Genomic DNA, 27,164 nt, shown 5'->3' with positions numbered 1-27,164 from the left:
TGTGTAAGTATGGTTCTTGTGGATTACTCTATTACAAAAATCTACACACGATCATGCCTAGAGACCAGGTTGTTGAAAGATTATTATTAGAAGGGGAATATTTGGGAGAATGAAAGGGAATTAGAAGGTAATGTAGAGTTAGGGTTTACGATGTATCCACATGAAAGCAAACAAACAACCCTTTATGTGGGTCTCTTACTCTACGTATATAAAAAGTCAATGGGTCTACCTATATAATACAAAAATACATGTATTATTATTATTATAGTTATTGTGTGATCTGTTCTACTAATGAGCTCAATACCTTCTCATAATGTGAAAAAGAAAAATAATTAAATTATATATATGTACTATGTACTATTTATTTACACGTTAATCAAGATAAATTAAATTATATTTTGAAGTAATTTTAAGAACGCATTCTATATGTTAATTTATTGTATTTAGAGGAAATAAAAATATTGCATAATTACCAACCAAACCCATTTAAGCATAGAAATGGCATCCTAAAGTAAAAGTTCTTGGAATTATTAAGCATGTTGCATAGAGAGGGGGGGTGAGGCGAAGAGTGTGGGGGAGGAGGAATCCTACAAGGAAGAGTCTTTCTCTTTCTAACATTTGTCATCCCGTTCTCTACGGGGAAGGAAAAACAAAGTGATGGAAAGTTTTTATAAAAAAAAAATTATTTTATATATTTATTTATGATTGATTGATTGAGTTTTGACTAGATAGAGAAATACCTTGTGTTCTTCTTCATCTCATAGTGTCATTTTCCTAGATATACTCTCGAGGTGTGCAAACCAAAACCCATTGCCTTGCCTTTCAATGCACTTTCAGATATCAATTTTCTTTTTTCAATATATTTATTGATTATTTTTATTTCCCTTCTTCTTCCTTGCCTAACAGCACAAATCCCTCTCCCTCTTTATCTCTTGTTCTCTATCTACCTTTCACACGCACTCTCTCTCTCTTTCTTTCTTGAGCATGTTGGTTTGTTGATGAAGATTTAAAGACACTTCTCTTTGCTTCATCTCTCTCTTTCTTTCTTTAAGCCTTTAAAGTAGAAATCTATGGTGTGTTCTTTCCAAGCTTTTTATCTATCTGGTGTCAAAGCTGGCCACATCTCCATCTCTCTAGCTAGCTCTTACATGTATTGTCAAGGAGAAGGAAGAGAGAAAAGGGATTAAAGACACTCACTCTTCACTATGCTTGCCCTTTTTTGCTTTGCTTCCAAGCTAGCTAGCTAGCTTACATTAGCAAGAGAAAAAGGCCACTAGCTTGTAAAGAAAATGCCCTTAGAAGGGTTTTTCATTGAACCGTCTTCAAACCCAGTTCCTGATCTTTCTTTACACATTAGTCCTCCAAATATTTCCTCTCCTTCTTCACTATGTAACAAGAAGAACAATAACATTAGCAACAAAGTGGATGCAAGCTTCAATCTTTTGGGCAGACAAGAAGCCATTCATAAGCCCAACACAGTTAGCTCCATGAGAAGTGATTCTCAGGCTTATATAGAGCTCTCTCTAGCGCATCCAACAACTGGCCTTGATGAAGAAAGTAGAAGAAGTAGAAGAAATCTATCAAGTTCAAGAGCTGTAGAGCTACCTCAGCTCAACCCTTATCATCAACATAGTCATAATCATCAGCAGCAGCAGCAGCATCTTCACCATTCTAATAGTACAACTCATCACTTGAATCATATAAATCATGGGGTTTCTCTGCTTGAAGTATCAGATGGTTTGAGACCAATTAAAGGGATTCCAGTTTATCACAACCGCTCATTTCCTTTTACGCCTTTAGAGCATTCATCAAGAGAGAATAAAGATCCCAAGATGTGCTTCTACCAAATGCCCTACCCTTCTTCCTCGTTTTTCTCTCCTGTTAATCCTTACTCTTCTTGTTCCACTTCCTCACCTTATAGTATTGGAGGAGGAGGTTTAGATCCCATGTCCATGTTAAACTCATCAGGACCTAATCAAGCTTTGCCAGGTCCTTACAACAGATTAGCACCAACAACAAGATTTAATGGGTTGTCAATGGATGCTTTCAAATCCCACCAATTGCACCACCACCACCACCACCACCATAATCAATATGGAGTTGGATCTACTGAAGGTTCTCCTCATGGGTTGATTAGATCAAGATTCTTTCCAAAGCTTCCAACAAAGAGGAGCATGAGAGCACCGAGAATGAGATGGACTAGCACTCTTCATGCTAGATTTGTTCATGCTGTTGAGCTTCTTGGAGGCCATGAAAGTAAAGAGCTTCAAAATTTTCTTCTGCTCTTACTTTTTTTTTTTTTTGGCCCTCATTTTGCTGCTACAATAATTTTTGTGTGAATGATTGGTCTTTGAGTTTTGGACAAACACTTTGAATTTTAGAGATTTCTCAATGTTTTGTTTTGACTTAAGAACTCTTTTTTTCTTTTTCTTTTTTCTTTTTTCTTTTTTCTTTTTTCTTGGATTGGCTTGTTGTTTATAGGAGCTACTCCAAAGTCAGTTCTTGAACTCATGGATGTCAAAGATCTCACATTAGCTCATGTCAAGAGCCATTTACAGGTAATCTCTCCCTCTCCTTCTCCCTCTATCTAGAATGTGAGGAGGATAGAGAAGAGGAAGGTGTATCCCACAGGCACAGTAGCCAAAGAAGGCAGTGTGAATGGGCGGGTTAAAGAATACTAGAGAAAGGAAATGAGCCTGAAACATCTGAAAGGTCTCAGACAGACAAGTTTCTGCTTTCAAAGAGGAGAGAGAGAGAGAGAGAGGATGATGGCAGACAAAAGTAGTCATCATTTCTCAATAATACACTTACTCATTACTATCAAACATCAACCTCGTGATTAATGAATCAATCCAAGACAAGCACAGAAGCCCACAGAGAAGAAAAAAAGAAGCTAGCCAGAGATTGATTTTAAAAAAATAAAAAAATGAAAAGGGTTTTCAATTCTAAAGTTAATTATTCATTTTCTTTAATTTTATTTTGCTAGCTCATATGTCTTCCTTTGAATAGTCTTTGTTTTACTACCTACGGATTCCTATTGGACTTTGCAGATGTATAGAACTGTCAAGACCACTGACAAGCCTGCATCCTCTTCAGGTAATTCGCGTTGTTTAGTCTTCAATATTTCAGCCTTTTCTTCTCTCTTTTTGAGGAGATGGTCTTATTTTTGTTTCTTCTCTTCAATATGTACACTTTGTGCATTGCATGCATATGTCTTATATGGACACACAAACACATCGAACACTCGCGCATATGTACATTCAAGAATTTTGTGGTGTGTTTTTTTTTTGTACAATGTAAGAATGTGTGTGCATGCTTTTGCATTTTATTTGAAGTTTTTGGTGGGTAAATATTAATTTGTTGAAGGGTAAAGCAGATGGATCTGGAGAAGAAGACATGTCTCCAATTGGAAGTTATGGTACTGCAAATGAGCGTGGTGGGCTGCAAAGAGGAGTACAATCAGATGGGTCACCTGTACAACAAGACATGGACTACCCTTCTTCTACTACCACTACAACTCTATGGAGCAACTCTTCGAGGTAACTCTGTCTCTCTTTTCAGTGCCTCTCTTCTGTGCCCTACACTTTTTTGAAAGGAGAGTGATGGACTAATGAAATAGAATGCTTTCTTCTTCTTCTTCTTCTTCTTCTTCTTCTTTTTTCTTTTTGCATCGTACTTGATCAGCTTAGAAAGCCAAAACCCACTCACGTCCACACCATTTTTTGAGGAATAAAAGGAGTTCTTCTTGCATGTTGTAGGCAGTCAGCTTTTGCTTTCTATATTATATATATATATATATATGCTCTTCTTTTTCTTTCTTGATCTTTTGTGTCTCGGAAGATCTTCCTGCACACATGAGATTTGCAGTAGTAGCTTTAATTCATTCGTATTAATTATATAAAAAAGAAAAGTAATTAAAATGCAATCAAACACTGATTAGGAAGCAATTCCCTCAGCTGCACTTTTTCTTTTTCTTTTTCTTTTTAAAATTACTATATAATATTGTCATATATATTACTGTTAAACCCAGCTGGTTCTTGTTCCCTCCAAGAGACACATTGCATATATCACCGAGAACATCGGCTCCCATCTTGACTTCTTATGTGCTTTCCTCTTCTTAAAGTTCAATTAAACAATCCTAGTGCTGTGCATTGTTTAATTAGTAGTTAATTAATAATTAATTAGCACCTGCTTCCACTAAATAGCACGTAGAATTCCAGGTTAAAATTTAATTGATATTTCTACTCTCCACTGGTTTTTTTGCTTCCACTATATATAGTCCTTTAATTGATATTTATGGTTCTTTATTCTGTTTGTAATGCTAAAGAGTGCGATTGTATTGGGCATGTATTAACGTGAAAATTTGCAATATGCAACTATGTATAACATGCACAGAATGTTTTTATAATATTTTATGCCTAAACTAACTTGTAATAAATATGAGATAGTGTTTGGAAACATGTTTTAATTTTATTTTTTATTTAAAATTATTATTTTATATTTTTAGATCGTTTTGGTATATTGATTTTAATGCATTTCTGAGTAAATATAATTTTAAAAAGTAACCACTATGATGATACCAAACACTATCTTAATTACTATTTTATGATAGGAAAAAAAATATAATAAAAATTAAAATGTATTTAATTGAAAAGATAGAGACAAAAATATAAAATAAATATATTTCTTAGAATAATTTTTTAATGAATTTTTATATTAACATAACGCTATATATTCATCTTATTATAGGTATTTATTATTAATTTAATAAATAAGATGTCCCTGCTTACAAATTAGGAGAAGGGACCTCGATATTACCATTTATAACATAGAAAATATATTCAAGTAATTAAACTGCAAATGATCCATATTACAATCACACATCCACCAATGGAGTTTTAGGTTTTGGGTGCAGTCAATGCATATATGACTTCTGGATGCAATCGATGATGTTTTTGCTGAAAATATCAAGGATTACTTTTGATTTCTTGTTACAACAAGTGAAAACGTAAGGGTACTAGTAATTCTCAAAATTAAGTATTTAAAACCTCTGATGATCTTAGATACTACCCTGTCTGAAAGAGAATGTTTTAATTAGGGCTTTTAGAGCCACCTAGATTGGAAGCAACTTACACTTTTTATGCTGACATTTCCTCAAATGTCATAGCTTTGAAAAACAGTTCATCAAATGCATCTTCGTCCCTTCCTGTAACATCCTTTTTCAGGCCTTTCTTAAACACTCAATGGCATGGATTGAAATGGCATGCATTGCATAGGTACAATGGTTTAGCTTTTGTCTCCATTCATAAATTTCTTCCGTCATCCTTTTCTCTATAGCTACAGCCCTTGTGCATGTGTTGAATGTGATTTATATTGGACTAGTTAAGAGAAAATGACAGAAATCTAACCTTTCTATGTCAGTGAAAATGAAAGTTGAGTTGTTCTTAATTAGCTTTGAAATTAGAGATAATGTCTTCCGTCATCCCTTCCTCTATAGCCCTTGTGCATGTGTTGAATGTGATTTATATTGGACTAGTTAAGAGAAAATGACAGAAATCTAACCTTTCTATGTCAGTGAAAATGAAAGTTGAGTTGTTCTTAATTAGCTTTGAAATTAGAGATAATGTTACCATTCAAAATACTTAAGTTTCAGCTAAATCAATGGTATAAATTCAGCTATAGATAATGATATGCATTGTTTAATAAATGCTATGATGAATTATGATAACAATTATGTTAGTGGATGCATTTTTCATATACTGACAGACAAGTTCTCCTTGTTATATTCTTTATAGCTTGTAGACAACCTTATGAGAGAAAGACTTTGCTTAATATGGCTTGATGAAAATTCTTTCCGCTCTAGCTAGAACAAAAATATTGCTGTGCACCGTGTCAATATAATTTCAAGCTAATTCGATTATATATGTTACATTTTAGTGGTAGGGAAGCATGGCCGCAAACAAACTCCAACGAGATGGATGGGCACAGACAAGGAACGTTCCAGTCACAACAAAGATCTGGACAACTAATGGAGGTATCATCCCAAAGTCTAGAATTCCTTAAAGATTTTTCAAAATTTCCAGAAATCTAACGTATGGGGATAAGAGTTTAATTACATGGATTTGCTTGACTGTTTCTTACAAGAGGTGGCATGCACTTCTCTTAATTAATACTGCAGGAAAGCGATTCGACTAGGCCGAAAAGCTACTTGGGGTCTAGTTTGGCTTGCAAGAACCCCAGCTTGGAGTTCACGTTAGGAAGACCAGATTGGCCCGGGAAAGAACATTGCTGATCATGCATAAACAATCGCTATATACCATGGTTGTCTTTTTTTACTTTATATTGAGTTTCTTGAGTAAAATTTCATGGTCTTCATGATTGAGAGGGAAGGCATAGATACATAATTATTAGTTCTAGTTCTGTGCCATTTTAAGTCTTTTTTGCTTGAAGAAAATGTGTTTTGTGGCAACAAACAAGAAACCAGGAGGAGAAGCAATGAGAGAAAAGGGAGGAAGGGGAAGTAGGAGTACTTACTGCTAATTAATTCTTTTCATTGTGTCGATCACGTATCACGTCTTCTTCAGCCTCTGTTTTATTCTGGTTCTGGTTATAATCTCGGTGGCATAGAATGAAGCAAAACTATCGTTATCAATGGAGAAAGTTAGGGCAATATTAGCTAAACAGGAAGCATCCTGCCACTTTTGTTTCTGCTTGATTACTTGTAAAGCTGAAATTTGATGACGGAATTACTAGCAATCATTTTGATTTTGGAGAAAACCCCTTTCTGTTTACTAGCATTGATGTCTGACTTCCATCTGAATTAAGCAGCAGGAAATAATGCTGTCTCAAGAAGACAAGTCCACGGGTTACTTATTTAGTAACCAATCCATTGTTGTGGTCCTTGTGATATCCAAATTTAGGGTTTGATGAGCCTTGTAAGAAACTCTTCTATTCTGAACCTTTTCAATTTTAAGACACCAACCTTGGTGTAATAACTGAGCTAAAGATCGTTATGAGCTGAGTGCACTATCCTTTTCACCTATATGCCTAAAATTGAAACCAAGCCAAACAAGTTCTTACAATTGAAACCAAGCCAAACAAGTTCTTCTCCGTCCTTGTATAGATAATTTCTGTGGATAAACTTTCATGAGGTTTCGGGCACGCATGGACTGAAAGACCCAAGATTAATAAGAGTTCAAAGATTTTTTCAAGTGACCTTCCTTTTCCTAGTCTCTCCCTCTCTCTCTCCCCGCTCGTATGCAATTAAGGCCCAATCCTAACATTTTGACTGCAATGAGCCCACCCATCTCCGGCTTTATAGGCTAACATTTCCAAGTTAAATCCTTGAAGGACTGCAAGAAAAACAGTTCCCACATCCTATGTATGTCAAAGCACATCATATGCAGGATCCCAGGGCAACATTGTCCAACCCTAGAGGATTATCGAACCAGGCAATCTCGGGATCTGACTTGTATATTCAGGCGAGGTGAGATTTCTCCTATAGCTACCAGGTTTCCAGTGATCCGAACACATACCATCTCCATCTCCTTGTATGAAGAGCAACATTATATGAGGTAGTAGGAGCGGCAGGAAAAGGAGTGATAATCGAGTATCGCGAGCTACAACCCATATAGCAAATGTCATACATTATTTCAAGGTTTTGGAGGGTTAGTCAAGATATACATAAACTAGTTTGGATACCCACTATTAACAAAAAAAAAAAAAACATAAATCATGAACCATATATGCTTTCAAACTACACTACAAATCTAATCATATGCTTCCAGGATATACACAAGCAACAATCAATGATCATAGACGCTTCAATCGCAGCAGTTCCTGGGAGATTATTGAAAGCAAAAACAAGTACTGATATCCAGGTCATAAGAGGATGTTTACATGAGTGAACATCTGATCACCACGACACTTCAAGCTTCCAACTTGTTTAGTTATAGTGGTCCTTAGCATGCCTGGCAGTAGAGTAAGCTGAAATTGTTGACCCAGTCACTATTAACGAGTGCTTGGCAACTCCAATGCTTTTCTTTGTCACCAGCCAGACAGTCCAGAAGAATCCAATCCAACCTGATTCAAACAAATTTTAAGTTCCAATCAAGGAGATGCAGATATTTATCACACATAACAGGCTGGCTTACATCAACTATGAACTCTCAAAAAAAACTTTACTTGAGATGCATTACATTTAACTCACTAACCAATTGAAGGAAGAACAGCTGAACATTTTTCTAGGTATAAATTCAAAGAAAAGATAGAAAGCTGGATTCTGTGTACCTGTAACGATCAGAACAGCTACAGTTGCTGAAATCGTGGCAGTGGAAATGACAAATACAGCTACTGATAATGCCCCTATGTATATAGCTGTCAGAAAAGCAAAGAACAGAGCCAAGAAGCCTCCTGCAGCTGCCAAGGACATGAGAAGAGAGATGACAATAGCATTGAAAGTAGCTGCCAGAAAGAAGAGCATAAATACAAGCACTCCTGTCAAGGAAAGAAGAGCAATGGTCCCAACCTGTAACGATTTGAAAAATAGACAGAATCATGAGAGGTCCTGAAGACAATATATGAAAGGCAGCAATACAAAATTTAAGTACTCAAGAAAATAAGCTGCACTGTAAACTTAATACGATGCAACTGCAATAATCTTGAAAAGAACAAACGAAATATGCAAAGTGGGAAAAAGGAATGAAAAATCACAGCCTTGTACTAAGAAATCATCACTCATAATGCCAGTGCCTCAATTAGCTTTTCTGCTAATAAAAAAGATAACTTTATTAATTTTCTCCCAATTCCAATCAACAGTGATAAGGCGAGCAAGCGAGCAGGCAGAGCTTGACTTGTACAGACAACATACTCCACTGAATCATATAAAGCCATGTGGTTAGTCGAATCCCGTCAACACTCAGAAACAATGTAGTGCACAATTCTAGTTACCAGATTGAAAAGTACCAAGATCAAATAGAATTCAGAACTGTGATCCTTACAGCTTATGACTCGAGTGTACCAAAAGAGATCAGATCCAGATTCAATACTTCCGGGATTTAGGGGTTGTTCTTCGCTGAGAGCTTCTTCTACTTATTCAACCAATCCAAGTAACTTAAAAATATTATTCTCATTACCAACACTTATTGCACTAAGCTGACTAGGTCTATGTCCAATACAATCAATATCAGCTAAATTATTAAATAGGAAAAACAATGTTGCAGGAATTTTTATTTTCTACAAATTAGTCATAAGATTTTAACTGATTTTGTAATATCCAATATCTTTAAAATTCCACAATAACGAGAACACGTAATATATAATCAATAAATCTTCAACAAGAGTGCTACCACATCAATTCCCCGGTGAAAAAAAAAATCAATTTAATTTATTGTTAAAAGTCAAAATCTACTCAGAAAATTAAAAATAAAATCTCTAAAATGGTGAATTTTTCAACTTTTTTCAACTTAAACGCTTAATGTTGGCATGGTGAGTCCCACATAACTACATATATAATATTATTAAAAAAACTCAAAATAGTAAGTTCTGCTAAAAAAAAGTTTATTTCTCGCAATTCTCACTCAAAATTCAGTGACGAACAAACAAGTCAAAGCACAGAGTACAGAGTACAATCAATAAATGCAAATCAAAAAAAAAAAAGTGAAAGTACACACTTACAGAGATAACAAGGAGAGCTCTTAAAGGACTGCCTCGCTGACTCCATTGAAGAAGCTTCTTTCCACTGTTTCTAGAACCTTCGCCAAGCAAAGGCAAGTTCTCCGATAACACAATCTTGATCCGCTGCAGCAGAGAAGTTGATGATGCACTGCTTCCTGGATCAGGGTACAAGATCATAACAATCACACGGTGGATAACAGTATACAGATCAATTTCTTGATCGCATTTGTCCCCTCTCTTCTTGCTTGCTTCCACTCCGTTGATTACCTCTGGCTCTTGATCCGCCATTTACGGTTTACGCAGTTCGAGAAACGTTCTAGAGAGAGAGAGTTACAGAGGGAGTTATCTTTGCTTGATGGAAAGGACGCTGGTTGGTTGAATGGGGATTGGATTTGATGGAGATATTAAATATTTGCTGTTCCAAGCAAATTATCAAATAGGTCTCAGATCACAAGTTGTTTCTAGATTTAGTCCCCTAACTTAAATTGTTTGTTCTCGTTTTATATGGAAGATTGGATTTGATGGAATGAGATAGGTTTATGACTGTAGATTTTTATCTTATATATCAATCTCCTGATATCAATATAGAGAATGAAAATTGAAAATTATATATATATATAAACGGGAAAGGGATCGACTTGCATGAAATAATGGTTTTTTTATCGGTTGAAAATTATGTATATTGAAGCTTATAATAAGATACTTCTTTTTAATTATACAAGTTTTTTCACGTTTCATTTTAGCTGCTTTTCATCGGTTCGAAACGCAAGACAAGCATAAACAAAAATGCTCCGAGTGTTCAACGAGAGAATTGAGAAGATGAGATAATTAGGTGATGAGCCATGCACAAGCTAATACGAAAGCTCAATGGGGAGTTGAGAAAGATGAAGCATGGAACAAGTGCCTGATTCGATTATGAATAACGTCTTTCAAGGGTTCAACAGAACAAGTTGAAAAACAAAGGCAAAAAACGCAATGTTTTCCTCTTTAACAACATTGTTTACAGCTTTCACTCAATCATCATCAATCATGGTGTTTTAATGTGCTTATGATGAAACATGCGGATCCCAAAAATGCAATGCCTATCAACCAAACAGATTACATAAAGTCGTCGTAGTCATCGAGAGCATCGTAGGTATCACCCACCAAATCATCGCCAGGTTTACCAACATGAAGCTGTTTTTTCTTGCCACCTGCAAGGACAGAGCATGCAAACCATCAACTGGTTAGTTTCAAATTCATTGACAAAAAGTTGAATTAAAAAGCTATATGCTATATTCATCAACATCCTAAAAGGAAAATCCTTGGCACCATCAGTGAGATTTCAGTATCTGGGGGTTGCATAAGGGTCCTCGAGCCACAAATACCAAAATTCTAGCAGAAGGTGCCTGTACAGCAGAATACTCAAGATTTTCCCTGTTCTGAACCAACACCTTCATTTCATTTAACTAATGTTTCAAAATCCATGACTTGAAAACCAAAAAAAAAGAGAGAGAGAAAAAGAAAAAACCAAGTTCACAATGTCTAGGCTTACTGTTGATAGTTTAAGAAAAAATTGTGCAAAAACACATACCTGTCTTCTTCTTGCCAGCAACGGCTTCTTTCTCAGCTTTTATCTTTTCATTTGCAATTGCACTCACAGAAGTTGAAACTTCTTTTGCATCTGCAGCTTTCATGGAAGTCATGGACAGTCTCATCACTGTCTTGAGTAAATGGATATAATGGTAACTTTTCTGCATTAAATAATGTATTCATTTTGCCAGGTCAGGTATTACACCCACATTTAATTGAAAAAAGGAAACAAAATGAAGTTAATTCAACACACCTCAAATGGACGAAGTTTATGAGAAATGAGTTCTGCGTATTCCGAGAAGTCACTTTCAGATTTTGGAATGAAACTATCAAGCGACTTTTCATCATCTTTCTTAGCAAACAATTCTGCAGTGGATCTGAAATCAGCTTCTTCCACCAGCCTACAATCAATTAATTAAACCTTTAAGAGAGCATTTCTTACAAGAACAGATAAAGAGAACATATAGAATAAAATAAGTCAAAAACAAAACATGCCTACTGCAGATTTTTCCAAGACCTCCTGACTAAATTGCATGAGAAGTTTCAGCCTGTAGAGCTACATGTTAACATGCTTAAAATCATGCTGCCAGAAGAAATAATTAACTGAACTAAATATGACCTGAACAGCCTTCAGAACACCAATCATCGAGCTGGATTTTGGTGAGAGGTCATAATATTTTACGAAAAAATTTCATTAATCTTAAATGTTCAAACTGTGCATGTGCATGGAATATTTACCAACTAATCAAACCATCAACACCATGAAAACAGATCAACTTGTCAGTCACATTAATCAGATCTCCACTATTGTCTGCTGAGGAACTTTTCTCTTTTCATATTTTTGTTTTTCAGTTCCAAAACAATGCAAGGAGAAAAAAAACCAAAGCAGCCAAACCTTAAAACAGAACAATTACACAAGGCAACTCAAGGAAGGAGAAAATTCTACATAGGGAAAAATATGTTCAATATTAGCATCCTATTTTTGGAGTTGCATCAAATTGGTATGAGTGGGGAAAATCATCAAATTGCACTTGGATGTTTGTTCCTAAGTAATTCAAGGATATCATGGGTTTGAGAGACAATGTATAAAGATTTCTTATGAACTGTTCAAACTTCTTGTTAACAGAGATGAAAGCTGCAACTTGAGTATACCTTTGCTGGCGAAGTTTCTCGGCTAATGGATCAAGTGGTTGAACCTTTACTACATCAGCAGTGTTTCCCTTCTTTTGAGTAGACTTCACTGCAGGTTTCTTAGGAGCAATTTCAGGAGGAGGTTTCACTACAGGTGCCTGATCCAATTACATAAAGAAACCACAAATAACAGATCAAGAACCAACATATATAAACAATAATAGACTGCACCCCACTTTATTTCTGTTATTACATATAAACATGGAATAAAAGACATAAAACTTATCAGAGCATAATATAAGCTAAGGTCTACTAGAGCACATGTATGCACTTCTCAATTAGCCCTGGCCGCAACTCTTCCCCCTACCCCTCCCCAAGTTCCCACTCCCCTTGAACTAAAAAGATAGCTCCAAGAGATATGCACACTTTTCACAGATTGCATAAGAGTTCCTTTCAAAACATCAATTAAAGGCATTACTAATCATATTAAAAGCCTTCGCTTGAAAGGGACAAAAAAATATATCATGGTTCTCTAACCCCTCATTAATTAGTTCCTATATCAATTTCTCCCCAATCATAGAAAGAAAAAACAATATAAAAAAAATATCAGAATGCAAATTAAACTTTTAATGGTGATGAGTGCTCCCACATGCTAAATTGATGTTCCATTAGAAAAACCAGGAGTCCTATCCCATCTACCATTTTCCATAATCAGCTGTGTATGATATTCCCATAATCATCACACCTATTATAACATTCTACATTTTAGCATTCAGTATCTTGAAACTTGAAGTGACCAATAAATGTTAATGATGCAGCATGATCACATTATCAATCATACCGGATCAGGTTCATCTTCATCCTCCCATGATTCTTTCACATCATCTTCATCCACATCTTCATCATCCCATTTACTTTTAGGCTGGTTTTTTGCAACAAGAGGTGGAACTTGCTCATCCTCTGAAAAAATAACACATGTTAACTAAAATTAGATACCAGAATCAAAAGCATGAACATGGAGAAAACTTCATCTAACAATGTAAGAGGCAAAAGATTTACATTGAAAAAGAGAAATATATTAGATTCTTTCTGTAAGCTTCAAGAATATAGAATTGACAACACTCTCTGTCATTTTCTTTTCAATATCTTATATAAAATACCACTGGCAGCGCATCAAGTGAATTGCTATTACAATTACCAACCTTGGTGAAATATTTGGATGTCACCTGATTCGAGTTACAGCAGTAGGGTGAGTTACAGCAAGCCTGGCACATCAGGTCAATTCTTACATTTACACAAGCTCCTTTAATTAGTCTAAAAGCCTTATGTTTCTTACTTGTGTAAGATAAAGAAATGATACACAAACATTAAGTCAGGGGCTATGGTTGATGAAGTTAATTAAAAGCCTCACAAACCCATATTTCGCAGTGCCTTGTGCTTTCAAAATAAATAAACAGTCTGCCTTCAAGTTGGGGCAAATACAGCCACAACATGGAGCAGCAGTATAGTGATGACCCTAGTGGCAACATTGTACACAGTTGAATATTCTGTCAACCACAACTAAACAAAGTAATCCAAGCATACTATTTTTTATCAAGCAGCTATAAATCACCACGGTATTTAAGGGGACAAAAACACCTTGACCAATCAATTCAAATTGAAAGCAGATCATAACAAAAGTAGAAACCAAAAAAAATCTCTCACCCCAATCTTCCATCTTTGACTCTTATTTACCAAATCAAAATCTGCTATTATCCCGCAAATCAAAAGCGCCACCCTGCACAACCAAAGCCATAAACACAATTAAGGGTTTCTCACCAACAGCAGAAAACTACTCATTAGATTTTAATTTCAAACTAATAATATAAGAACTGGGACGCAAAGCAAATCAGTAATTGGGAAACAAACAACCAAACAATAAGAGAGAGAGAAAATAACCCATCAACAAAAGAAGAACTAAAATTTAATAAAACAAGAAAATCAAGATCTTATGTTTTATTCATCTATACTAATTCCTAGTCCTGAACCCATAAGAAAAAAAAATTACTAAAAAAAGCATAAATAAAGAGAAAGGCACCTTGTAGCGGTGGCTGGTTACTCAACTTCAGCAGCCTTCTTGGAGCAAAATTCAAAACTTCAAGATCCCTGATAATAAACAGAATCAAAATTGATTCAAAAAATTGAGTTTTTGATTAAAAGAAACATGGGTTCTGTTTAAGACAAAGAGAAAGATTGATTTACCAAATCAGTTTGGGATCTTGACGAGAAAATTCAATTGAAAACCCAAAATCCCCTTTATATTGCTGGAGAGAGAAAGAGGAGATGAAAGAGAGAGAGTAGGGTTTTTAAGTAGCTAGAGGAGGAGGAGAGGATTTTTTTTATATTTTTATTTCCCTTTATGGCATTTTATATTCTACTGCCAAATGCCAATAAAGAAGCCATTTGTGCGTTTCAAATTAGAAATTGAAGAATTTTGTTGCCGTTTCGCTTACCCACAAAACTAGAATTCTCCAGCAGGGTTTGTGGATTTGGACGGACTTGGACTTTTTACCTTTAAAGCATAGCCCATGAAGAATATGCTTCGTTCTTTCAAACAATTTTTTTAGGATTATACCTTGGCTAGTTTCGTTTCTAATCTTCCGTTTGATTATTGTTTTATGATTTAAAAAAATGTTTAATTAAAAAAATATAAAATAAATTTATATACTCTTGAAATAAAAAGATATATAAAAATATATATCCACTATCTTTATCTTTCCAATCCAAAGAAACAATTGGCTTCATTAATGTCTAAATATCTAAAAAAGTTTTTTATCTTAAAAACAATGTGGGTAGGATGTAGAATGTTTTCGATGGATATTTAAAAATAAAAAGACTTCATCCATTATGTTCAATTATCATTAGTTTCACTAACTTATCCAAATTCGTTCTTTTTTGTTATTGCTGGATCATGAAACTAATTTTATCCAGTTTTTTTTTTAATACTATTGAATTATCTAAAATAAATTTAAATAATTACTTGCATTACATATTTTTCAAATTTTTTAAAATTTTAAAAATTAATTTAAATAATTATTTTTATAGATAAAAATATTACTTATGTTTTCACCATTCTAATTTGATGAAACCAGGAATTACTCATAATTTTTTTAGTTCTTCTCATAGTTATGAATCAAATTAAGATTGAGGTTTGAGGAGGTCATGTTTGGATTAACCAATTAACAAGTTAACTTAATTTTCTAATCGGATTAATTAGGTTTTTTATTTTTTTTCTTTTTATCTTAATTAGTTTAGACCCGAATTAATTAAATTTAAAATTATCTTAAAATTTTAGTTAACTACTCACATACAAGAATACCATAATGTTTAAATTGTTTTGGATGAAATAATTAATAATTGTCTTAAAATTATTATCATACATAATCGGTACAAAGATAATACTAATGTGCATTAATATAACACTTTAAAGTAATTTTAATATTAATATCATTACAATTCAACCTAAATCCATGACAAATAGTTATTTTTTTTATTTTTATATATGACATGTTTAAATTATTATTTAATAGCAACTTATTTTCGCTACTATATATAATATTAACATTCATGTCAAGAATAATAGTGTCATCGTAATAACATGTCATAAATATATTATAAAATATTTTGTAAAAAAAATAGATTCTAGTCAATTAGATATAATTTTAATTATAATACATTACCTCAACCCTAATTGATAAAATTCACAGTAACCCTAATTGATAAAATTCACAGTAAGCTCAATCAAAACTTTCAAAATTTAAGACAAAAGCCAACTTCACCAAAATTAAACATGTTTCACGATACAAAATTTGTTTGATATTTCCATACTCAATTGATTTAAATCAAACTCAAATTCATAATAAATTAAAATAATTCATAAAAAATATCAAATTAATCAATTTATCAACAACCCAACACAACTTGTAATTCATTGTAACTCTACCCCATTCATACTTTGTTGCATGAAATCATAAAAGCATAAATAATTATATTATTAGATGATTTTAATAATTCATATAAAATTTTTAATTCAGTAATTAATTCCAAATTAAACGCAACATATTATTAATTAAAATAATAAATTTAATTTATTTTCATGTTTAATTATATCAAATCAATCATAATTGTTGATAATAATAACTAATTTATTATTAATTCAACAAATCTCAATTCAATATAAAAAATTATTTTATTTCAAATAAATTAAACATAAATTTATAATAATTAAATATATTTATCTTGCTCATAAAACTAAAAAAAAAAAGTTAAAGCAACAATGGTGGTGGTGGTAAATTTCAAACCAAAAATATTTAAGAATATTTAAATACTAAAATGTGTTTGATTTTCTAGTTTTTTAAAAGGAAAAAAACAAGTGTTTTATGAAAATTTTTAAGATAAGAGTTGAGAGAATTGATTTGAAGAGAGAGAGTGAGATTTATTGTATTTGTGTGCTCTTTTATTTGAAAAAAATATTTAAATTTTATGATATGTTGCGTTTTAAAAATATTAAAAGTTTAAATATTATTATTTTAAAATATAGTAATTATTTTTTTGCATTTAAAAATAAAAATATTTAATAAATATCACATTTATAAAAAATAATAAAATAATAAAATATTATTTCACCAAAAGTTTTAATTTATTACGGTAATTAAAAATAATAATAATAATAAAAAAAAAAAGCAATTCAAACATTCCAAATCTCTCTAGAGTTTCTAGATGCTACTAGACTCTTCTACACCCACAACTTCACCGTTTTTCAGACAAATGACTGTCAGCACTCAAATGTAGTAATCCTAATTGAAAAAGTAAACATCATCACTTCAATCCTTAAACCCCCGCAGAAAAACACAAACACAGAGCTCAAACCTTAAACAATGTTCGGCGTTGTGTTCCCCGACCGCAGTTTCCCTATGGACATATCCGCTTTCTCACAAATCGACACTTTTCACTGGATCCTCGACATGAACACTTTTGTTGGTAATAAAAATTAAACCCCTTTTGTTCATTTGCTCTTCTTTTTTTCAAATCATTTTGCGGCAAAATCCTACTGATTTCAATTTTTTATGTTAATTTTAGGTGAAGCATATGATCAAGTACGAGAAATTTGTATTTTTCTCTTAAACAGCTTTACTCTTCCGCCAGATAAAGCTCTGGCGGTGTATATTCAGTCTCCAGGGTCTGAATTTCAGTTTTGTGGGGCGGTGACAATAACGCGCCCTTCGGTGGTTTTGACGTTGAATTGGCCGGAACCTGGGGGTCAGTTGCAGCTGACAGGGCCAGATACGGCACCCCTTTCGGCGAAAATCGGGGTGTCGGTGGAGGATTTGGCAGCATTGCCTTCGCTGGATGTAGCGGCGGAGAAAGGGGTTGAGAGGGTTGCGATGAAAGTTGGGGAGAATTTGTTTAATTATATGCAGTCTTTTTGTGGGGTTGATGGGAGTAAGTTGATTGTACCTATGGATATTTTGGATAGGTGGTTTAAGAAGTTTCGAGAACGGGCGAAAAGGGATCCTGATTTCTTGAAGAGTTTTCGGTTGTAGTTTTTTATTGAATGGAATTGAAGGTACCCTTTTGTTTATTTTATTGTTCTTGGAGTTTATAGATGTTTTGTTGCTGTTCTTTGTGATTAAAGAAATTAGAATCAGTAATGATTTATGCTTTTCGTTGCTGTTGCTGTTTGTTTTTGTTTCTAGCTTCAAATTCAGAAACTTTCAAAGCTAGTTATAGCTAGTTGGTTGCCTGGGTATCAACTACTCTAATATATGCAAATGTGGATATTTTGAGCTTATTAGGAGAAGAGGCTGCGCTTTGTATTCTTACCGTGTAGAGTTATGAACATGTTGATCTTTGCTGTCTTAATTCGATAATGTTTAGAATTATTCTTGTTCTGGAGAAAAGCATACCCTGCTTTATTGTATGCACACCAGATGGAGGACCTTTATTGGGATCTTTTATTTGGATGTCCTGAGAACTGAAGGAGAGTCGGTAAATGTAGTATTCTGGGTACCCTTATCTTTATTCTTAATGATTTTGAAGCTTAGATATGTTCCCCCCACTTTGCTATGTTGTTTTCTGCGAATAGGAAATCAGAGTTAATAGTGATTTTTGCCTTTCTGCTGTCCCTTGTACTGGTTTTGTTTGTAGCCCAAAAATTAAAAACAAGGATGGTTCGTCGCATTTTTTGAACTTACTTTTTCTATGGTATGACTGTTGTGAGCTTGCTAGGAGAAGGGGCTGCACTTTGTATTCTTACAAGGTAGAATTCAATGTCATAATTAACAAGTTAGAAGCAGTTTGTTTCATACTGTAATGGTCTTCTGGGTGCATATGCTGGTGCTGAAGTTTCTGATGTTTGTAGTTTGTACTATGTTGTGATTTTGTGCGAGAGAAAGCTTACACTGCTTCATCATTGACGCTCATGTTTGAGCTTGCTATGTTTCTTAGGATACACTGCACACTTCTTTGATATCTATTCTGCGATGATGGTTTGATAATTTATTAAATGAGATTGCACTTTGAGCAATTGTTCTGATTTTTTCGTTGAGTTAACTCACTCAACAGGGTTTATGATTCTCTTGTCCTGATTTGGCACCCATCTGTGCTTCCAATCATTGGTGACCATTGAAAATCTACTGTGAACTGCATAACTGATGAAGGCATTATTGTTATACCACATTAAAGTTTGTTTTGAATAGCATCTCTAGAAAGAGGGTGCCTTGCCACACCCACATTTTTTTGGTCGAGGAAAGGTCTCTAGTGTAGCCTTTTCCTTCAATATATGAAGGGAAGTATGAGATGGAAGGGGCTGCATTTTTTTTTCTTACACGTACTTGGAGACAGCTAGGCCAATTCACTAATGTCCAGTATGTGCACACAGCCATGCGGAAAGTTTCTTGTTCTACTGCATTGCAATCCCTGTCCAATAGAAAAGCATACCCTGCTTTAGCAGATATACATATCAGATTGAGTGCATTGTATATTATCTGGACATCCTGGGAATGGAGGGATGGGGAATTGCAGTATTTTTTTCTGCTGACAATTTAGATATATTGAGTGGGATCACATTGTCAGTAATGGTTCTGGCTATCTATGAATGTACCTCACTCAGTTGGGATTATAATATCCATCTTTGACACCTAGCTTTACGAATAGCATGTCTAGTGAATATTATTACTGAGACTAGAAGTAATTTCCATCATATCCTTGCCAAGCGGGTCTGATTGAATAGCTCTAGGTCTTGAGTGTGATCTTCTTTAATTGATAATAACCAGTGTTGTCTCCTTGTGGCATCATTTATCTAAAGGTCTATAGGAGTATTTCAGATTTCAAATGATTTTCCAACAAACAGTTGCTGGGAGAAAATGATTTAGTAGCTTCAGGTATCCAAATTTCAATGTAGCCTCTCTCTGGCAATATCTATTCGTAATATGAGATGCGAGTGTCTTAGGTTTGATATGATTTTCTGAAGTAGCTTTGCTGGAGCCTGGAGGACCTGATTGAATGGCTATAGGTCTCAGCTTCCCAGCCTCCAGCCTCCTCATGTTGTTTGCTTAGCAGGGGAAGGGGCTTCACTTAGTATTCTTACCCATGTAGAGTTCTATGTTGTAGGCTGCCTATAAAGTTGGTATCAGTTTGTTTAGCACAATAATCTCCTTTGGGTGTACATGGCAGTGCTGTTGTAACCATCTTTTTTCTTAGTACATTATGATTCTTGTACAAGCAAGAAGCACATCCTGCTTCATTGTATACGCACTGGATTGAGTATATTTCCTAAGATCTTCCATCCGGATGCCCCTTGATTCCCGTGACTGAGGGATAATTGCCTTAGTTACACCCAGGGCATTTTGGTTGGGTTACTAAACGAATCACACTCACAGCAATGGTTCTAAGTATTTGTGAGCTCTCTTGACTCAACATTGTTTTGGAGAGGTTTTCATTGTAGCTTTTCTTAGCTATATTTGTGAGAGGTATGGAATAGCTGAATGATTTTTAGTATAGCATTGCCAGGTGGGCATGTTTGGATGCCTCTAGTTCTTCTGGTATGGCTGGTAAGAGAATAGAGGATTTGGAGCATTTCGCTTTGGTATGATTTTGCTAGTGCATTTTATGTGTTTTTTAAGTGAATTTCTGGATCTGACTGCTGCGAGCTCATGGGGGGAAGGGGTTGTGCATGTTTTCTGATCCTCGGTGAGTTCAAAACAACAGAAAAACAGCATGCCCTGCCTCTATGATGTGCACCAGATTTAGCGCATTAGCTAGGGTTTTTAACTTGGACATCCAGGGACGTGAGAGGGGTTGCTGCAGTGTTTTTTTTTTTGTTTGACGCACGAAGATTCATCAATAAAGTCACAGTTGAGCAATGGTTCTGAGCATCTGTGAAGACACATCACCGTGGTTGATGATTCTCTTTCCAGTTCTGGGATCCATCTGTGATGCTGGATATAAAATTCATTGCTTCCATCTGGCTTATTAAGCATGGTCCGGCCCGGCTAGGCAAGTTGATTTAGTAACTCGTCGATTTAGTGTTTGGATGGCATTGTGTTTTATCTTGAACTATCTTTTAGATTGACCTGGTTAGGTTAGATTTACTTCAAGGATATTTAAAAAAAATAATTTTTTTTTGTCTAAAATGATTTAGATACATTAAAAAAACTAAAATAATATAGTTTAAACTAAAAAAGTTTGTTCCTTTATGGTTTCTAAGAAAGAAATTTATGATTTTTTTACCAGAGAAACGGGGGATAAAGATTGTTACTTTATGATTTCCAAGAGGGTCTTGCCAGGTGGTGCTGATGATATATTCCCATTTTGAATATTTATAGTTGACATTTTCAGATTAATTATGAATTTTCACGTGTTCTCTTAATTTATTGTTGCTGTTTAGTTGGAGATGCTCCTTGTCTGTTTGAAAAAACAAGTGTATAATTAACGACATGTCCGTGTAAAGATTTATCAAAAACAACACCAGTCTTCAGTCTGCACATGTTCATCACATCTCGAGACCAATGCAAGAAGGTTTGTTGGATCCGTGTTCAGAGGCCCACTCCCCTAGGAAAACCAGTGTGAATCCGAAGCCTGAGGATCACGTTCATGGCTTGGAAAAAAAATTCTTATGAACACATTTCGGGGGGCTTGGTGTTTTTGTATGTCTGAATGTATACATGTTAATAATAAATTTTAAAGAATTTAAAATATATTATATTAATATATTTTTAAGTAAAAAACATTTTCAAAAGTAATTGGGTTAATTTAAAACAATATTATTTTATAATTTTTTTAATTGATTGATTTAATAAAATTACAGATTTTGTGTTCTTTTTTTAAAATATTTTCAAGCCCATTCATACCACAAAGATATTAATCTCCTAATAAACCACAAGATGGACAATAATGATCGTTAAATTAATTAACGGCCGTCTTTACGCACACACGGAGCCAGTGCATGCAGGGAGTTCTTTAACGGGATAAGAAAAATGAAAAAAAATAAAAAGATTATATTTTTAAGACAAGGCACAGAAAAAGACAACTAGGTGGTAGCTTTCCTGCTGCAACTCATATACCAGTCTTATCCCTTGAATTTTTAAAATAATTGATAGTATTTTATGAATCCTATTAAATATTATAAAAAAACGACTTCGTTTTACACGAGAATTAACAGTTTTTATTAAGAACAAAAAATCTTGCTTCGAGATCCCGGCTCATGAATCAAAATTTGTTCCTATTAACCTTTTTTCGTGGGCTGCTGCCACCTGGCAGTCCTTGGGTTCTCATGCAACAACGTAACAACCACAAAAATATTCGCCAGCGGTGCGCCTGAGGTTTCCTCCGCTCTTCGGTCAGCCTCTCAACAACCATCTATCTATCTTTTATTTTGTATATTTATTTTTATATATTTATATCAAAATTTAATTTTTAAAATAAAAATATATTTTAAAAAATAAAAATACTTTAAAAATTAACCATTACTATAATACCAATTTATTTTTTCATTTTAAAATTTCTTCTTAAAATATTTAATTTTTTATTCATTTTAAATTAATTTTTTAATATTCTTAAATTGTTTTGATGTGTTAATAAAAAAAATGAGTTTTTAAAAATTTAAAAAATATTATTTTAAAATATTTTAAAACAAAAAATATTTTAAAAAATAATTATAAGTTAAAATAACAAGCTACATTAAAATATTAAAATATAAATGCTGATTTCAGAGAATTGGGATTTTCCTTCCCTATCACATTTATGTGGCCACGGGCCCACCACGACGTGGAAAATACACGTCTCTCTCCTATATGTTTTTTCATATCAATTCTTAGGAGTTTCTTGACCACACAACTACTTTCTTTTTAATCCAATCTATACCTTTACACATTGAGTCGGCGGCAACTACAAAACCTGAATAATAAATCCATATGGATTAATTATTAAAAAAAATATTATTTAAAATAAAAAAAATAAAAAAATCAATGCATTGATAGGTGGGCTTTAACCAAGTCACCACGGCAACCAGATTTTTTATTCTTCAAATGTGAAAACCCTAAAAAATCAGTACCATCATAATTTTGAAGAAACTTCCTAACATATCTATCTTTTTATTCATTAAATCCTTCTTATTTAAAAGAAAAAAGAAAAAACAAAAGCCATAATCTCAATAGGAAAACACAATAGAATAAAAAAGAATCCTAATAATACTGAATATCACAACAAATCCATTTTCTACTTAAATAAAACTAAAAAAGAAAAACTAAAAAAAATCTTAATAATTATATAAATATTACAAATAAAAAGCTCAACCTAAAACACTTTGAACCAAACCCAGCTTCTAAAAAGCCTTTCTATTTTCCCATCTCAAAAACATTCTTGAGAGCAAAATGAGAATTATAGCCTCACCAAACACGCACTCACCGGTCCAATTCCAATCAGGCAGAGTGGCACCAATTTGGAGTCGTTCCTCACGAAATATGCTGGACCACAGCATAAGATCGATCACAGTCACACACAGCAGAAACAAAAGATGGCGAGTGGGCGAGTCAATCAGCAGCCTGAAATGTGAATGATGATCCCTTTCCACAGAGGAAAAAAAAAAAAAAAGTCATCTGGGTCAGTCAGTATAGTCTATGTTCAAATTCAGGCGAGCAATTTCCTCCCTGTTTCCACACTACTCAGACTCATTTCCTAGTAACCCCCACCTGGAAAAGTCTAGGTAATGTGTGGCTATCAAGTAACCATCTTGGTAATTATCATATCAAATTATTATTATTATTTATTAATACAAGTATTTGAGTAGTTTTGTATGTATCTCGATCTATTTTTTTATCTTGAAATTAATAATTATGTAAATTTTTAGTGATTTTGAAATTTATAAAATTTAAATTAATAATTTTAAAAATTAAATTTAAAACTTAATCAATTAAATTAATATTTTTAAAAATTATTATTATTATTACTACTGTTATAATTCAAGTAATTTGAACTCAACATCTGTCCTATTTTCTTTCTTTACCATTAGATTTTGATATTAATTATGCATGATTATCATGCAAGACAAGAGTTGGACTCGACATTTGTGGCATTTCTTTTAGCATAGCAGATATTAACGTTACCAACCAACTTCATCTGAAAAAAAGACTTCTTTGGATTTGAGAATTTACAAGTGAAGCAAGTGGAGGCATAAACAATAGACAAAAAACGTAGTAGTGACGACAAAAATAGAGTAGAACACAATATAATATCTTAATTTGTAGTTTTATTGTTGAAGAGAAAACTTTCTTATAATTTTTATATTTTTAAGGTTTACAATTTCTTAAATATATCTAAAAATCAATATAAATAAATTAGAAAGCCAAACATAATAAAAGCCCCAAAAAATTAGAAAAATAAATATCAATCTCAACTTATTTCTAAAACTAAATAATAAAATAATATAAAAATATTATTTTAAATTAAATAGTAAAAATAATAACTAAGCAATATAATTTTTTCCTGAAAATCCTCTCATATTACACAGTAAAAAATGAAGGGCAATGAGATTTATTATAATTAAAAATCCTAAAACACCAATAATATATACCATATTACCTAATCATGCTATTATTAGACTATTTGTTTATCAACTTTTTCACGTATGTGAAAATAAAATAAAAATAAAAGTATTTGTGGCTTGGTTCAAACATTAAATCCATAAAATAGTTAGTTTTTACTAAACCCGCCCTCCCGTTCTAGCCCTCGCTTATTTAAACCCTACACGTCCATCAAAGATGCCACAAGAACCTTTCCTCCTCTCCTCCCATATCTTCAAGCAAGCTGCAAGACTATCCAAAAGCTTCCATCGCCAACAATGGATCAACTACAAAAATGTGATGCAAATTATGTTCCTCTCACCCCCATAACTTTCTTGAAGAGAGCTAGTGCTGTTTATGCCAACCGTACCTCTGTTATCTATGAAGGCACCCGCTTCACATGGAGGCAAACTTATGAACGTTGCTGCCGCCTTGCTGATTCCCTCCGGTCCCTTAACGTCGGAAAGAACGATGTTGTAAGTTCATCAATCTTTGTTCTTGGATTTTCTTTTGACTTTTTGACGCATCGTATCATCATTTTTAATGTTTTTTTTTTTTTGCTTATGTACGTAGGTGTCCGTGTTGGCTCCAAATATTCCAGCAGTATACGAGATGCATTTCGCTGTGCCTATGGCTGGAGCAGTTCTCAATACTATCAACACAAGGCTAGATGCCAAGAACATAGCCACCATTCTTATCCATTCAGGAGCTAAGGTTTTCTTCGTGGATTGCCAATACAAGGAGTTAGCCGATAAGGCCCTTCGTTTCCTGGAAGGCTCTGTGCCATCAATTATTGCTAGTATCGATGATGTTGACACACCTACCGGTGTCCGATTCGGTCAGTTCGAATATGAACAACTTGTCCAAAGGGGCAATCCAGGATACACAGGTGAACTAATTCAAGATGAATGGGATCCTATTGCCTTGAATTATACATCAGGAACAACATCTGCTCCGAAAGGAGTTGTGTATAGTCATAGAGGTGCTTATCTTAGCACTCTAAGCCTAATTCTTGGCTGGGAAATGGGAAGTGCGCCTGTTTATTTATGGTCTCTGCCTATGTTCCATTGCAATGGCTGGACATTCACTTGGGGTGTCGCTGCACGCGGCGGAACCAACGTTTGCATACGCAACACCAGTGCTAAAGACATGTACCAAAGCATTGCCGCCCATAAGGTGACTCACATGTGTTGTGCACCAATTGTTTTCAACATTCTGCTTGAGGCCAAACCTCATGAGCGCCGCGAAATCACTTCACCGGTCGAAATACTCACAGGAGGTGCACCCCCACCAGCCTCATTGCTTGAAAAGATTGAATCTCTCGGATTCCACGTGACGCACGCCTATGGCCTTACTGAGGCTACTGGGCCAGCACTTGTGTGTGAATGGCAGACTAAGTGGAACAAGCTTCCACAGCCGGATCAGGCAAAACTCAAGGCAAGGCAAGGAATTAGCATACTGACACTTGCCGATGCAGACATTAAGGATTTGGACACTATGGCTAGCATGCCGCGTGATGGCAAGACAATGGGAGAGATTGTCCTAAGAGGTAGCAGTATCATGAAAGGTTACTTCAAGGATCCCGAGGCAACTTCCAAGGCCTTCAGGAATGGATGGTTTGTTACTGGAGATGTTGGTGTCATTCATCCTGATGGATACCTGGAAATCAAGGACAGGTCAAAAGATGTGATTATTTCTGGTGGTGAAAATATCAGCAGCGTAGAATTGGAGTCTGTACTCTATAGACATCCAAGAGTCCTGGAAGCAGCTGTGGTGGCAATGCCACATCCCAAATGGGGAGAAAGTCCCTGTGCATTCATCTCAGTGAAAAAGAATTCCAGCGGCGAAACGAATGACGTTAAAGAATCTGAAATTATTGCTTACTGCAGGCAAAATCTCCCCCATTTTATGATTCCAAAGAGGGTGGAATTCATGGCTGAGTTACCAAAAACTTCAACAGGAAAAATTCAGAAATTCCAGTTAAGGGAAGTGGCGAAAACTCTTGCTGTCAATGAGAAGTTGCCCAGCAAGAAACCTACTGGAAGCAGCACGCCTTCAGTTTCTGGTCAAGTCAATACAGAAGTTCCAGGATATGCTCATGAACAAGTTCTTGCTATGTCTCGTCTTTGAATTTTGAATTCAATACTTGATTAAACATTGAAATAAGATGTGTACAGGGTGCTTTACAACTTTTTAAGATAATGAGCTTAATTTCTTCTTTTTATCTTTATCTTTTTTTCCAATGAGAAATAATTTTAAGAATTAAGAGGCTTCTCTTCTATCAATAAAATTTTATTTCTTTTATAAATATTAATGTTGGTCTCCTTTTTTTTTTTCCAATTACGTTTTGACTGTGACAATCAATATATATATGATCATTTGAATGCTAAATTGTTGTTTAAAATGAGTGTGTCTCATTCTTTTCATCTTCAACCAATTGCCATGTGATAGTCCACTAAAATTAGGTTTCCCATACGTTAAAATTACAGGTAAATTATAGAGAACTTTGATCTGATGAGTACTGTAAATCACTAATAATAATCTTTAATAATTTGAATACTCAATCTCTAACAATATAAATAAGACAAAATGTTGTTCAAATATGAGATAAAATTGACTTACCTAGAAAACCATATCAAATAAAATTCCAAAACCTAACTAGAAAAAATAATAAATACATCATCTAGT

General features: G+C 34.1%; 5 protein-coding genes across 7 annotated transcripts; 3 read left to right on the top strand and 2 right to left on the bottom strand.

Moving 5' to 3' along the window:
- The first annotated feature begins 743 nt into the window (after nucleotides 1–743).
- On the top strand, nucleotides 744–6,777 carry LOC105139224 (transcription repressor KAN1). Its single transcript, XM_011045598.1, has 6 exons — nucleotides 744–2,256; nucleotides 2,482–2,558; nucleotides 3,051–3,096; nucleotides 3,377–3,539; nucleotides 5,938–6,034; nucleotides 6,179–6,777. The coding sequence occupies exons 1-6, from the start codon at nucleotides 1,290–1,292 to the stop codon at nucleotides 6,290–6,292; spliced, it is 1,464 nt and encodes a 487-aa protein (XP_011043900.1). The 5' UTR covers nucleotides 744–1,289; the 3' UTR covers nucleotides 6,293–6,777.
- Nucleotides 6,778–7,707: 930 nt separating this feature from the next.
- Nucleotides 7,708–10,140, bottom strand: LOC105139223 (voltage-dependent L-type calcium channel subunit). Its single transcript, XM_011045596.1, has 3 exons — nucleotides 9,676–10,140; nucleotides 8,290–8,527; nucleotides 7,708–8,082 (listed from the first exon to the last, which is right to left on the bottom strand). Exons 1-3 carry the CDS (start codon nucleotides 9,961–9,963, stop codon nucleotides 7,946–7,948), a joined length of 663 nt encoding a protein of 220 aa, XP_011043898.1. The 5' UTR covers nucleotides 9,964–10,140; the 3' UTR covers nucleotides 7,708–7,945.
- Nucleotides 10,141–10,562: 422 nt separating this feature from the next.
- Nucleotides 10,563–14,761, bottom strand: LOC105139222 (Translation initiation factor eIF3 subunit). Its single transcript, XM_011045595.1, has 8 exons — nucleotides 14,620–14,761; nucleotides 14,456–14,523; nucleotides 14,083–14,155; nucleotides 13,220–13,338; nucleotides 12,400–12,536; nucleotides 11,501–11,648; nucleotides 11,249–11,408; nucleotides 10,563–10,868 (listed from the first exon to the last, which is right to left on the bottom strand). Exons 3-8 carry the CDS (start codon nucleotides 14,093–14,095, stop codon nucleotides 10,774–10,776), a joined length of 672 nt encoding a protein of 223 aa, XP_011043897.1. The 5' UTR covers nucleotides 14,096–14,155; nucleotides 14,456–14,523; nucleotides 14,620–14,761; the 3' UTR covers nucleotides 10,563–10,773.
- Nucleotides 14,762–17,138: 2,377 nt separating this feature from the next.
- On the top strand, nucleotides 17,139–21,161 carry LOC105139220 (hikeshi-like protein). Of its 3 annotated transcripts, none has more exons than XM_011045594.1 (3): nucleotides 17,139–17,397; nucleotides 17,497–17,983; nucleotides 21,151–21,161. In XM_011045594.1, the coding sequence occupies exons 1-2, from the start codon at nucleotides 17,295–17,297 to the stop codon at nucleotides 17,958–17,960; spliced, it is 567 nt and encodes a 188-aa protein (XP_011043896.1). In that variant the 5' UTR covers nucleotides 17,139–17,294; the 3' UTR covers nucleotides 17,961–17,983; nucleotides 21,151–21,161. The 3 variants fall into 3 exon arrangements, with proteins under 3 accessions (XP_011043896.1, XP_011043895.1, XP_011043894.1); XM_011045593.1 differs by lacking the exon at nucleotides 21,151–21,161 and adding an exon at nucleotides 18,114–18,458; XM_011045592.1 differs by lacking the exon at nucleotides 21,151–21,161 and having other exon boundaries at nucleotides 17,497–18,206.
- A 3,497-nt stretch (nucleotides 21,162–24,658) lies between these two features.
- Nucleotides 24,659–26,742, top strand: LOC105139219 (butyrate--CoA ligase AAE11, peroxisomal-like). The gene is made up of 2 exons (XM_011045591.1): nucleotides 24,659–24,952; nucleotides 25,050–26,742. Exons 1-2 carry the CDS (start codon nucleotides 24,755–24,757, stop codon nucleotides 26,604–26,606), a joined length of 1,755 nt encoding a protein of 584 aa, XP_011043893.1. The 5' UTR covers nucleotides 24,659–24,754; the 3' UTR covers nucleotides 26,607–26,742.
- Nucleotides 26,743–27,164: the final 422 nt, after the last annotated feature.

Source organism: Populus euphratica, unplaced genomic scaffold (genome assembly GCF_000495115.2).
Source record: "Populus euphratica unplaced genomic scaffold, PopEup_1.0 scaffold89.1, whole genome shotgun sequence".
In the NCBI taxonomy this organism is placed as follows: Eukaryota; Viridiplantae; Streptophyta; class Magnoliopsida; order Malpighiales; family Salicaceae; genus Populus; species Populus euphratica.
This window is presented reverse-complemented; position numbering and strand designations above follow the sequence as displayed.

Bases quoted from the DNA above. Each gene is read 5' to 3' on its own strand.
- LOC105139222 (XM_011045595.1), bottom strand. The intron at 12,537-13,219 runs GTATGATTGATA...TAATTGGATCAG, and splicing joins ATGAAGATGAACCTGATCCG to GCACCTGTAGTGAAACCTCC. The intron at 11,409-11,500 runs GTGTGTTGAATT...TATTTAATGCAG, and splicing joins ATAAACTTCGTCCATTTGAG to AAAAGTTACCATTATATCCA.
- LOC105139224 (XM_011045598.1), top strand. From the start codon at position 1,290: ATGCCCTTAGAAGGGTTTTTCATTGAACCGTCTTCAAACCCAGTTCCT. The intron at 3,540-5,937 runs GTAACTCTGTCT...GTTACATTTTAG, and splicing joins CTATGGAGCAACTCTTCGAG to TGGTAGGGAAGCATGGCCGC. The intron at 6,035-6,178 runs GTATCATCCCAA...TTAATACTGCAG, and splicing joins GATCTGGACAACTAATGGAG to GAAAGCGATTCGACTAGGCC.
- LOC105139219 (XM_011045591.1), top strand. From the start codon at position 24,755: ATGGATCAACTACAAAAATGTGATGCAAATTATGTTCCTCTCACCCCC. The intron at 24,953-25,049 runs GTAAGTTCATCA...TTATGTACGTAG, and splicing joins ACGTCGGAAAGAACGATGTT to GTGTCCGTGTTGGCTCCAAA.
- LOC105139220 (XM_011045594.1), top strand. From the start codon at position 17,295: ATGTTCGGCGTTGTGTTCCCCGACCGCAGTTTCCCTATGGACATATCC. The intron at 17,398-17,496 runs GTAATAAAAATT...TGTTAATTTTAG, and splicing joins CGACATGAACACTTTTGTTG to GTGAAGCATATGATCAAGTA.
- LOC105139223 (XM_011045596.1), bottom strand. From the start codon at position 9,963: ATGGCGGATCAAGAGCCAGAGGTAATCAACGGAGTGGAAGCAAGCAAG. The intron at 8,528-9,675 runs GTAAGTGTGTAC...AAATCGTTACAG, and splicing joins GAGCTCTCCTTGTTATCTCT to GTTGGGACCATTGCTCTTCT. The intron at 8,083-8,289 runs GTACACAGAATC...TGTTTGAATCAG, and splicing joins AGCTGTTCTGATCGTTACAG to GTTGGATTGGATTCTTCTGG.